Raw genomic sequence first — 11830 nt, 5'->3', positions numbered from 1 at the left:
GAAAAAAAGCCCGCCGTGAACTGCAACAGAAACGAGTCGCCCTAGTTGAACACCACCGTCTTTTGGTTGTTGAGAAAGACCCTGCGCTCAGCGTACCACTGGACGGCGGCGCCGAGGACCAGGGTCTCGACGGCGGCGCCCTCGTCGACCAGCTGCTTGGGGCCCATGCTGTGGTCGACGCGCGAGATGCGCTGCTCGATGATGGGGCCCTCGTCCAGGTCGGCCGTGACAAAGTGGGCCGTGGCGCCGATGATCTTGACGCCGCGGTCGTGGGCCTGGTGGTAGGGCCTGGCGCCCTTGAAGGACGGCAGGAAGCTGTGGTGGATGTTGATGATGCGGCCGCTCATGGCCTCGCACAGCGTCGGGCTGAGCACCTGCATGTAGCGCGCGAGCACGACGAGCTCGACGCCGCGCTCGCGGGCCAGGCGCAGGACCTCGGCCTCCTGCTCGGCCTTGGTGTCCTTGGTGACGGGCAGGTGGCGGAACTCGACGCCGTAGCTCTCGGCCAGGGCGGCGAAGTCCGGGTGGTTGGACACGATGAGGGCCACGTTGATGGCGAGGCGGCCGCTGCGGGCGCGGAACAGCAGGTCGTTGAGGCAGTGGCCGATCTTGGACACCATGATGAGCACCTTTGTCTTGCGCGACACGGGCCGCACGTCGTACGTCATGCCGTACTCGGCCGCAAGCTTCGCAAAGTCGCTGCCGCCGAGCTCGTCGGCCTCGGCGGCCGGGGCGGGGCCGAAGTGCACGCGCATGAAGAACTTTTGCGACACCGTGTCGGAGAACTGCTTGAGGTCCAGGATGTTGATTTTGCGGGCCGCGAAGACGCCCGTGACGGCGTGCACGATGCCCGGCTTGTCGGGGCACGACAGCGTCAGGATGTACTCGTCAGTAGCCATGGTAGCTGTCGATGGGCGTATGTAGACAAGTGTGTAGACAAGGATGGGTCTTTTGTGTCCTAGCTTGCGCGTCTCTCGTGCTAGCGGCTGGTTTGTGTCTCGCTGTGTTTCGGCGATGACTCCCTGGGAAGATGTATCCTCTGGTGTATATCTTGTCGAGAATTACAGAGAGCGGGACTTTGAGGAGCTGAGACTGGAACGCCTGCCGAGCCTCACTCGGTGCAAACTTTTGGGTTGAGTCATGCCATTTTCTCGGTCTCTCCGGGGAGAGATACGAAGAAGGCTCAGGGAGGATCCCAGACCGAGGAACACGTGTGGTTGAGGCGCCTCTCGAACATGGATGCGTCTTGTGCGGCTGGGAAACCTACCACGCCCACCACAAAAAAATGGCAGTTCGTTCGAGGAATAGGAATAGGAATTGGTACGGAACTATAAAGAGAAAGAGAAAGAAAATACGAATAAAAACTCGAATAAAAATAGGAATAACAATAGGAATAATAACAGAAAAAAAAAATAAGAACAGGAAAGCTTACGGCACTAACAATTTCACTTGGTCCCCGAGACCTCCTGTAAGACTGTCATTTTTTTTGTGGTGGGCGTGCCTGCATTCTGGAGGCGATTGGCACCAAAACTGGGAGTTACGGCAATGACGAAAAGTGCCGCGGGGTTCGTGCGCTCTGGCTGCGGCCCAACCAAGGAGATCTCAGGCTTGTGGTGGCACTAGGCGGAAATCAGGCCAAGACACCTCCAGCTCGTGCCACCAAGACGTTGCGAATTTGAAGCCACCAGTCGTGGTCGCCTCAATCTCTTATCCCAACCTCGAGCTGCCGTCCGCCCTTTGATCAGAGCGGGTTTACAGGCGAAGGATTGATTGAGCCGACTCGATCTCAGCTGCAAACAGACAAACCCACACGCGAGTATTTTTGGCGTCATCAGGGACTGGCATGAGGTCGACCCCCCCCGTCTTCAGCGAGGCAGGTGAGCATAGGCGGTCCAAGCTTCCATCCGAATCCCACACCCCCCAAAAAGGCGTGCGACGGATTCCAGACCCATGACGCACCGACCACGAACAAGCCTGACTGACCCAGCCCTGACCAGAGTTCCAGTTCCTTGCCAGCCACCTACGAGTCGCCGCGACCCACGATAAACCACAACCTCCACCTAGCCTCTTCATCTCCACCAAAGGTCCGCTCTCTCCATCCGACGCCGTCTCGACGGAAGCACACGACAATATCTTTGTGCCGAATCTGCTCGCTTCTTCGAACTTGGTGATACCCGATCGTTCTCAACAATATCGCCTCACCCGTCGCCGCCCTCTCTGGTCCTCCTGATACTGCTATTGCCATCGCATCCACCCCTCCGACTTGCCCCGCGACATCCGAGCGACGATGGCGCCCCCACCGGCGAACCTGCCCTTGACCCAGCGGCTTGCCGCCCTGGCCCAGACTTTGCAATGTACGTGTTCACGTCTCATGCGATCCTTTTTGCCAAATCGTCTTGCTAACGCCGCTGTTTTTGCTCTTCCTAGTCGCATGGTTTATCGGGTATGTCTCGACTCCGTTTGTGGTTGTTTGCTGAGCAGCGAGCTAGCTATTGAATCGTCAAACCTGGTCGCCACTGTGGTGCCACGTTGGCGCCTTGCGCAAACTCCCACCACCTCCTCAGCCCTAGACGGAGGTGGCGGTAACGAGTTTACATTGGAAAGAACTTTTTTGCTGACATTTTACCACCGCCTCAGTCATTTTATCCTGATCGCTGGAACCGCCAAGTACACGCTCGCGTGGATAACCTTCCACGGATACCGCTCCAACATTGCCTACCGCTTTGTCTTCCTTTCCGCCGTCACCACCTACGGAATCGTGGTGTACAAGACTCTGCGTTCCCGGATCAAGCAGCGAGCGGGACCGATCAGCCCACTTGCTTTGGCTGCGGATGAGAATGTCCAGTATCTGGGTACGTCAACCTACGGCCCCGCGTTGCGCTCCCCAAATCCTTCTCCATCCTGTCGCTAACTTGTTTTATCCTGGTCAGTTCTCGGCCTCGTGTGGCTCTTCTCTCCCCGATACATCCTGGCAACGCTCCCGTATTCCATCTACTCATTCTTCCACGTTGCGACCTACGCTCGCGCCAACTTGATCCCAGCCATCTCCCCGCCCAAGGCAGCCCCCGCTGCGGAGGCGGCCCCAGGGGCAAAGTCGACATCTCACCCGGTTGCCGAAATGATCGGCAGATTTGTCAAGGAGTACTATGATGCGTCCATGTCAGTGGTCGCGACGCTTGAGATCTCGCTCTGGCTCTCGCTGTGCCTCTCGGCTCTCATGTTCCAGCGCCGCTCCTGGATTCTGCTGCCTATCTACACGGGCTTTCTGCGCGCGCGCTTCTCGCAGAGCGTGCATGTGCAGAACTCGTTCGCCCAGCTCGAAGTCAAGCTTGACAACCTAATGGGGAACCAGGGCACCCCGCCCGCCGTGCGCCAGGCTTGGGATGTCATCAAGAATGCCTCGAGGCAGTTCTACCTCATGACGGACCTGACCCGCTACGTCAACGGGGCTGGGGCTGCCGCACCCAAGAAGAGCTCTTGAGCACCCTCCACAGACAGCTTGCCGCTATGCTATGCCCTCGCTGCATGCCGGAATGTGTGCGTTTTTTGTGCGTCATGAAATCTTGGCGTCGAAAACAGATGCGGGTGACAGGGGATCTGCGGAGGTACGGGATTAAGAGGCTCACAGCAACGAGAATGGAATGGTGTTGAGGGCATTGCGGGAGCTTGGCTTGGACATGCCACCGCTATCGAGCGTTTTTGGCATCGGCCGGCCTTTCTGCTCGCGCCCTTTCGTGGAACCGCTATATATGCTGTCGATACTTTGCACAGGAAGCTCTCATGGCAGGGCCGTTTTGAAGAGACTGTCCTTAGGATGGCGTGTATTGTACCAATGGTTTCCGGGATTTCAAGATGGGACTCATTCAGTGGGGGAAGATTGTTGAGGGCTAGGGGAGAAGGGATGTCTGACAAAAAGGCACAGGAGAGGTAATGGGCTCATGGCGCGGCGCACAATATTTCCCCTGTCTTGAGCGTTCTACTCCCTGGTTTGTTTACCTGCCATCATGCTTTTTTCATCAGTTTTAAGCGGAGCTCGAGATGGCCGTACTATGCCGGCACTTTCTGTTGGAATTCTAGTTTGACTTCCTTGGTTTTGTTGCGTGACGGTAGACCAATCCGGTCCGGTTTACCAGCCGGGTACGTCTAGTCTGATACCTCTGTCCCAGCGGAAGATCTTGCAGTATTTCCGCTTGATGATTGAAATATCAAGTCAATTCGTCATAGCGGCGGCGGCACCTCAGCGCAGCCTCGTTTTTGGCATGTGCCTCTGTCGATCCAACCAGGGTTAGGGGGGCGTGAACGGATAAAACCCCCCATGCTTGTTTCTCTCGTCGCGCACGGGCCAGGTATACTCTAAGCACCCAAAATTCGATTCGATGACGTTGCTTGCAGGCAGGCGGCGGGCGGTGTTCCGCAGAGTCGGGTCTGTGGTTGGTGGTTCGCTCCTGCCGTCCATCACCGAGTGGTTGAGTCCTACCAGGCGGCAAGATGAGGCAACCAGCACAAATGATGCGCACCTCTTGTGCCGAATGCGAAACAGAAGGACGCAAGGCTGCCATCCTGGGACAAATACCTTCAACTTGATTGTGCCCAAGTTCTTTCTTAGCGCGCCGCTCTTATACTTCCTCCTGCTCCTTTGATCACGCCCTGATCCCTGCGCGCCTATCTGAAACGAGACGATTGCTCTCTTCTTTACCACTCGCCGAAGACACCGTAATGGCGTCTATATTACGACAGATCGTGGCCGGGCCGAGAGCCAGACATGAGGAAACAGGCCTCGACCTCTGCTACGTTACATCAAACATTATCGCGACGTATGCCGCCCCTGCCGTATCTTGTCCGTCCAGTCGCGCGAGTAGGCGGGCCTTGGAAGCTCACGAAATGAAATCGCAACCCGCAGATCCGGGCCGTCGCAGACATACCCGCAGCGGGCCTACCGCAATCCCCTCGATCGGCTAGTCGCCTTCCTCGACGACCAGCATGGCGACGACTGGGCCATATGGGAGTTCCGTGGTGAGGGAACCGGGTACCCGGACGATGCTGTGTACGGGCGCATCAGGCACTACCCCTGGCCCGACCACCACCCGCCACCCTTCCGCATCGTGCCCTTGATAATAGCCTCGATGCGCAACTGGCTCGCCGGCGGAGACCTGGGCGGCGCCGGGCCCCACAGCACTGCAGACGAGGACGGTCAAGTTGGAAATGGCGTCGATGCCACGATTCAGCCCGACCTGAAGAGTTCAGGAGACCGCCTAGCTTCGAGAGGAGTAGAAGGGGTCCAGGACAAGGCGAAAGCTGAGCGGCTGGAGTCGGCGGAGCACACATCGCAAAACGTCGAGGCCGGGACCAAAAAGGGCCGCGTAGTCGTGGTGCACTGCAAGGCAGGCAAGGGCCGGTCGGGCTCAATGGCGTGCAGCTTCCTCATCTCGGAGCGTGGATGGACGCCTGAGGACGCCCTGGCGAGGTTCACGGAGCGACGAATGCGGCCCAAGTTCGGCGCCGGAGTGACGATCCCCTCGCAACTCCGCTGGATTAGCTACGTGGACAGGTGGGCCAACCAAGGGGGCAAACGTTACACGGACCGCGCCGTCGAGATCCTCGAGGTGCACATGTGGGGTCTGCGCAGCGGCGTCAAGGTCTCGGTCGAGCACTTTGTCGACGAGGGGCGCAAAATCAAGGTGTTGCACACCTTCACGCGTGACGAGAGGGTCATCGTCGAGGGCGACACCCCCAGTGCTGGCGCCGTCGCTGAGGTCGTTCCCGATCTAACCAAGCTCGCCGCCGCAGAGGCCCACTCGGGTGCCGGGGAGGATGCCGACTACGAGGCTGTAAAGGACGCGCCCGGGAAGAACGATGGCGTTGATGCTTTTCTCATCAAGCCAAACAAGTCATCCAAAGCCGCGAGCTTGATGCGCAAGCTTTCCAAGCGCGCCACCAAGAGTCCCCATAGAGTAAAGGCCGAACAGAGAGACGCGGCGTCCGTTTCTTCTTCCGCTGCGGCCAGCAGCCAGCTCCTATCCTCGGCCACAACCCCCGCTACGACACCAGCCACGGCCTCGGCTTCACAAAGCTCACTGAGCAAGGCGTCCGTAAGCTCGGAAACCGAGCCTGGCGGAATGGCAGTTATATTCAAGCCCAAGCAGCCGCTGATAGTCCCGAACAGCGACATAAACATCGCCGTAGAGCGGCGCAACAAGGCACCGGCGTCCATGGGGCTCATGACCATGGTCACGGCCGTGGCGCACGTTTGGTTCAATGTCTTCTTCGAGGGTAGGGGACCCGAGCAGGGAGGCAAGGCGGACAACAGCGGTGTTTTTGAGATTGAGTGGGACAAACTGGACGGCATCAAGGGGAGCAGCCAGAAGGGGACGCGGGGCCTCGACAGGCTGGCCGTCGTCTGGAGAGCCGTCGAGTCCGCACAGGAGGATGAGCCCAAGGGCACATCACCCGCGCAAAGCAGGCCCCTGGAAAGCAACCAGGGGGGCGCCGCAATCCACCTGACCAGAGCATCCACCGAGATCAGGGAGCCTGGCGAGGGCGATGAGGTGCCGCAGATGGTGGCGGCGGACTGGAAAGGGGCCAACAAGGAAGACCCAGATGCGGAGAAGCGGCTGGGCCTGCGTGTCCAGGACCCCAACAGCGCCAATGTCAGCAGAGCTAGCAGCATAAAGAGTCTCAAGATCGACAGGGGCGACGGGAAGAGTGCGCCAGGGCCGGTTGACTCTGGCAAAGACAAAGACGGAGACACCGATTCGTTCGTGGGCGTCAAGACCAGTGGGCCCGAGGGAGAGCCTCTGGATGAGTCCACCGTTCCGCTGGCGCCGTCGACGCTAACGGGCCGGAAGCCGGAAGCCGGCGGCACTGGGGTGGAGCCTTCGATTGCCGATGCAACCTCCAAAAAGGGCTTCATCGTGGAATGATAAGGCAGAGCAGGCGGGTTTGCTATAATGTTGCCCTTAACGGAGCGTCCCCAATTCTCGAATTATAATCCCCAGTGTATGCTCTTCCGACTTTTCGTTGCTCCTACAGCCCTCTACCTATGTGTATCATTTTGGATCAAGCCGCAGTTTATTTCTTATCATGTTGCCCGAAGTGATGTGTCCAGCTAGGTTCCGAGTTGTTCGCCAATATTGCGAACACGGTGAGACGCTGACACCACCAGGGAATTGTAAAGGATGCATCCACAGCGGGGCTTGCGTAGCATCCTCTCATGAGGGGTAGCTAGTGGCGCTGAAGCTAAACTATGCGCCATTTCTCACGTTTACGGCACGGCAACAGTGCATCGACACGACCTATTGGGTGGTGGTTAGGGCACCACCGACCGGTCAATTCGTCAGCTGAGACGGAGATTTGCTTTTTCGTACACATGTGCAATCGTCCCTAGGCTTGATCGATCGAGTGCAAAAACGTGCTGCTGGCATTCGGTTCTGAAAGACGACAAGCCTGGCCAAGCCTTGACGGAGAAATGCTCAAGTTCTTGTGGTGTCACAGCCAAAGCGAGAGGGGGGGCCGGCCCGCAGCGATAACAAGGAGATGGAGGGGGCATCAGGATGAGATACGAAGCCACTCCCAGCCTTGGTAGTACCGCAGATCCAAGACATGCTAGCCTGGCCAATCCTACTACACCATCCCCCAGCCGACTGGGAGGCAACTGATACAGCAACCCAAAGGCCTGCAGGGCGATGACGCCGCATAGCAAAATGGAAGCCTGCAGTATCCCCGACGGTGCCGGTGGTCGACATGGCTTGGCGCTCCCAGTGGCTTTATATGGACGGCTAAGTGTGATGCTATTGATCCTGCCGGCTTCTTCTCTCTTTTCTTCCCGCCGACACCCATCTCGGCTGGTTTGTTAATCTCGTCCATTTCGGCTGGTATTGGTCTGCCGTGAACTGTAGCTCCGGCTCGCATCTACGCCGCGACAAAGAAACGGCCGCTATGGACTCGCGCACGAATCTTGGCGGCGTGGCCGTAGTCCTCCTCGCCGCCCTGCTGGCGTTGTATCAGACGGGTGCCTGGCCCTCCTGGCCGGCCCCGGCCAACGAGTCGCCGATGATCGTGGGGCGGAAAAACACGGTCCTGCTCATTTTTACCGGCCCCCATGGCCTCTCCAACGTGCACGTGGCCACGGCCCTCTCGCTCCAACAGCGCCACCCGCAGGCCGAGGTGCACGTCGCCAGCTCCATGCACGCCAAGGCGAGGGTCGACCGCGTCTCTCGGGGGCCCCGGCCCATCACGTTTCATGAGATCAAGGGCTTCTACTTTGTGAAATCCCTCCAGGAATCCAACATTAGCATAACCACCCTCACGCACGGCCCGGGGCTCAAGCGCTCGGCGTCCTTGTACGAGATGATGCCCCGGGTCATTTCGCCCTTCTCCGTCGAGGATCACATCAGCATCTACCAGCAGGTGCGTCGACTCATCGAACAGGTCGACCCGGCCGTCGTCGTCTTGGACATGCTGTTCCGCCCGGCCATGGAGGCGGCCCAGGACATGAACCGCATGCGGGTGGTGCTGTCGCCCAACGCGCTGTCCGACTTGTTCGCGCGGGAGCAGCCCTACGGGCAGGTGCTCTGGCGGTACCCGGCCTTGACCTCGGGCTTCCCTTTCCCCCTGCCGTGGCGTAAGATACCCGAGAACCTGGCGATCCTGGCCAGGCTGGCCTACCACGTCGTCTTCGCGCCCGGCCTGGGGGAGAAGCGCCGGCGGCTGCGCGAGGCCGGCGTGCTGGACCCCCTCAGGCTCAGGCAGATCCGCCGCGACGACGGCGTGCCCCTCATCACCCAGGACATGGAGGGCGCCATGCTGCCGCTGGCGTACCTCCCGCCCAACGTCACGGCCGTGGGGCCCATCGCCGTCTCGGTCGCGCCCGCCGCCGAGCAGGACCCGGAGCTCGCGGCCTGGCTCGCCGGCGGCGGCGGCGGGGGGCCCGCGGTGCTGGTCAACCTGGGCAGCTCCGTGCGCTTCTCGGAGCGGCAGGCGCGCGCCGTGGCCGGGGCGCTAGCTGTCGTGCTGGAGAGGGGCCCGCCCGGCACGCGGGTCATCTGGAAGTTCCGCAAGCTCGAGGTGGCGCCGGGCGAGCCGCAGTACGCCGACGACGTCGTCGAGGGCCCGCTGCGGCGCTTCATCAACGAGGGCCGCGTCCGGCTGCCGAGCTGGCTCACCGTCGACCCCACGGCGCTGCTGGAGTCAGGCCACGTCGCCGTTTCTGTGCACCATGGAGGGGCCAATGTTTTCAATGAGGCTGTGCTGTGAGTTGCTTTGTGTCTTTTTACTGCTGTCCCTTAACTGCCGAGGTACACACGTACCTACCTATCCGTCTGGCCTGCGCTGACTGAAAGACTGAATTACTAAAACAATAGCACTGGAGTACCGCACGTCATCCTGCCGCTTTGGGGGGACTTGTACAGCTACGCCACGCTGGCCGAGTACGCCGGCCTCGGCATCTGGGCGAGCAAGCAGTCGGCTCCGGACTGGACCGTCGAGGAGCTCAGCGCCGCCATCCTGAAGCTCCTGTCCGAGGACGATCCTTTCACCGTCGCCGCCAGGGCCAAGGCCAAGGCCCTCAGCGCAAAGGCCAAGCTCAGGCTCGGGAGGGATCACGCAGCCGACATTATCGCAGAGATTGCCGCCAAGGGGTACTGAGAGCTATAGTGCTCTATTTGCTACCTGCGACTTTGGACATGAGTGTTGGGGATACCTGGTGTTTCGATATTTCTGTTGGAGGAAGTCGTTGTATTACCTCGGCCTGTCCTGTTTTCCAAGTCATAGTTTACTTATCCATCTTGAGGTTTGTGGTTATAAAGTCGTGTTCTCATCGCTGCGTTAGTGTCAAAATACTCACATCACCCCCTCTTCGTCGCCATGCTACCAAGCTCCTAGCTGTTATCTATGCAACAACACTAGGGCGGGAGCCCCAGCCGGTCTCAAGTATGGTCAGGGCCGCCCAGGCCTTGATGAACGAGTGGCACCAGGCAAAGATGACCATGTGCGGTAGGTAGACCAGGTCGGCCGGGTGGCGCAAAAAGTGCGGCAGCGGCTTGACCAGCTTGGTGGCCAGGATGAAGAGCAGCATGGCCCAGGGGCCGACGACCCCCGAGGCGTGGGCGAGCCAGACCAGGGCGGCGTCGTGGAACAGGTTGTAGTTGATGATGCGGGCGATCCACACTGAGTAGACCGAGATGGGTTGGGTGGCCCAGACGGCGCGGCCGCAGAGCATGGTAGTGTTGGACCGCGGCGCGCTGCGCGCCCAGCGCACGCTCTGGCGCATGAACTTGGTCCAGCCCTCGACGCCCAGCCGCGTCTCCATGGTGGCCCGGGCGCCGGACTGGAAGTGGACGAGCCAGCCGGTGTTGAACAGGTGGCGCGTTATGCAGTTGTCGTCCTCGGAATTCAGGGGCCCGGCCCTGCCGAAGCCGTAGCTCCAGTACTCGTTGCAGAAGTCGTCCGTCATGAAGCTGTTGTCGAGGGCGCGGGCGCGGTAGGCGGCCGTGCGGCCCGAGATGACGTAGACGCTGCCGTCGGTGCCGACGGAGGCGCGGTTCTCGTAGTTGTGCCGCTCGATGTAGATGCAGGCGAGGAAGTTGAGCAGGTCGGCCGACAGGGCCGCCCACGCGCCCGCGGCGCGGCCCGCCCACGTCGGCGCCGAGAGGAAGCCCAGCCCCGGGCGCTCGCGGCGGACGCGCTTCTGGGTGCCGACGCCGCCGATCCTGGGGTCCCGGAAGGGCGCGAGCAGCTCCTCGACGTAGCCCTCGGGCCAGAAAACGTGGTCGTCTGCAAAGATGACGAATTCCGTCTCCACCGCCCCCACGCCCGCCATGGCCGCGGCCAGCTGCTGGCGCTTGTTGGGCCGTTGGCAGCGGGCCACGGTGACTTGGGTGCGGCACTCGCCGCCGCCCTCGCCGCCGCGCCCGCACCAGCCCCTGGCGATGCCCTCATTTTTCTCTCCCACGGTCGAGATGACGATGGCGCGGACGCCGCTCCTGAGCAGCGTCAGCATCATCTCGCTGAAGTCGTCGCTGCCGGGGTCGAGGGTGGGGACGACGACGGTGGCCTCCTGGGGGCTGATGGCGGGCCTGTGCTCGCCCGTGGACGGGTCGAGGACGCGTTCGGGGGCGATGCTTCGGTAGAAGCATGTCCCGACGAGCGAGATCAAGAGTTTCAGGTATCTCAGGAGGAAGCCAAAGTAGAACATCCCGGCGTGGCCGCCAGACCGAAAGAGCGGGGCGAGGAGGCATGGCACCCAGAAGTAGCCAAGGACTACCGCCGCGGGGCCGCAGACCTGCCGCAGCCGCTCATGGATAGACATGGACGCTGCCATGGTAGCTAGGTCCTGCGGTTGTGGTATGTGGAAGATCAGCGTAAGTGAGACTATCGTAGGGTAACTTCTTTTGATGGGGTTCAGCCAGTAACTCGAGTGAGGAGAGTTGATAAGTCTGCTTGTTCTCTGTCTTCCTCTCCTCGATAGCAGCAAGCATCTCTGCAAAGGTACTTATACGATCAAGGAGGCGATGTCCTGAAACTCCATTCCTCGAGGAAGCACGCCAACAAAGGCCAATATATTGGTGATAAGAACCATTGTTGGAGATGCGGTCACTCTCCCATCCCTCCCCAACGCCCCTGGTGGCTATCAGATCAGGGTTTCCCAGCGCCTCTCATAAGCGAATAAACCTGGACTTTGTAACGCCGCGAGAATATCATGGATCCGTCTCAGCTCTTTGTCAAGACCACTCCCTGTAAACGAATGTTATGGGCTGCCGACTTCATTGTTAAGACTTGACAGCAAACCCTTCCTTTACAACAATGCTCCCTGGGCAGAGCGGAATTTCTACCA

General features: G+C 60.1%; 5 protein-coding genes across 5 annotated transcripts; 3 read left to right on the top strand and 2 right to left on the bottom strand.

Moving 5' to 3' along the window:
* Positions 1 to 41: 41 nt before the first annotated feature.
* On the bottom strand, positions 42 to 899 carry GGTG_03403 (formyltetrahydrofolate deformylase; the record flags this gene model as incomplete). Its single annotated transcript, XM_009221183.1, has 1 exon — positions 42 to 899. The coding sequence occupies one exon, from the start codon at positions 897 to 899 to the stop codon at positions 42 to 44; it is 858 nt and encodes a 285-aa protein (XP_009219447.1).
* Positions 900 to 1327: 428 nt separating this feature from the next.
* GGTG_03402 (hypothetical protein) lies at positions 1328 to 4131 on the top strand. The gene is made up of 5 exons (XM_009221182.1): positions 1328 to 1877; positions 1998 to 2354; positions 2428 to 2443; positions 2638 to 2852; positions 2931 to 4131. The coding sequence occupies exons 2-5, from the start codon at positions 2288 to 2290 to the stop codon at positions 3479 to 3481; spliced, it is 849 nt and encodes a 282-aa protein (XP_009219446.1). The 5' UTR covers positions 1328 to 1877; positions 1998 to 2287; the 3' UTR covers positions 3482 to 4131.
* A 305-nt stretch (positions 4132 to 4436) lies between these two features.
* On the top strand, positions 4437 to 7067 carry GGTG_03401 (phosphoinositide 3-phosphate phosphatase). The gene is made up of 2 exons (XM_009221181.1): positions 4437 to 4814; positions 4901 to 7067. Exons 1-2 carry the CDS (start codon positions 4717 to 4719, stop codon positions 6918 to 6920), a joined length of 2118 nt encoding a protein of 705 aa, XP_009219445.1. The 5' UTR covers positions 4437 to 4716; the 3' UTR covers positions 6921 to 7067.
* Positions 7000 to 9909, top strand: GGTG_03400 (hypothetical protein). The gene is made up of 2 exons (XM_009221180.1): positions 7000 to 9248; positions 9360 to 9909. The coding sequence occupies exons 1-2, from the start codon at positions 7936 to 7938 to the stop codon at positions 9640 to 9642; spliced, it is 1596 nt and encodes a 531-aa protein (XP_009219444.1). The 5' UTR covers positions 7000 to 7935; the 3' UTR covers positions 9643 to 9909.
* GGTG_03399 (hypothetical protein) lies at positions 9887 to 11191 on the bottom strand (the record flags this gene model as incomplete). Its single annotated transcript, XM_009221179.1, has 1 exon — positions 9887 to 11191. The coding sequence occupies one exon, from the start codon at positions 11189 to 11191 to the stop codon at positions 9887 to 9889; it is 1305 nt and encodes a 434-aa protein (XP_009219443.1).
* Between the last annotated feature and the right edge of the window lie 639 nt (positions 11192 to 11830).

This window comes from Gaeumannomyces tritici (assembly GCF_000145635.1).
Source record: "Gaeumannomyces tritici R3-111a-1 unplaced genomic scaffold supercont2.2, whole genome shotgun sequence".
NCBI classification, from domain to species: domain Eukaryota; kingdom Fungi; phylum Ascomycota; class Sordariomycetes; order Magnaporthales; family Magnaporthaceae; genus Gaeumannomyces; species Gaeumannomyces tritici.
The sequence above is the reverse complement of the archived record's forward strand: the minus strand, read 5'-3'. Positions and strand labels throughout refer to the sequence as shown.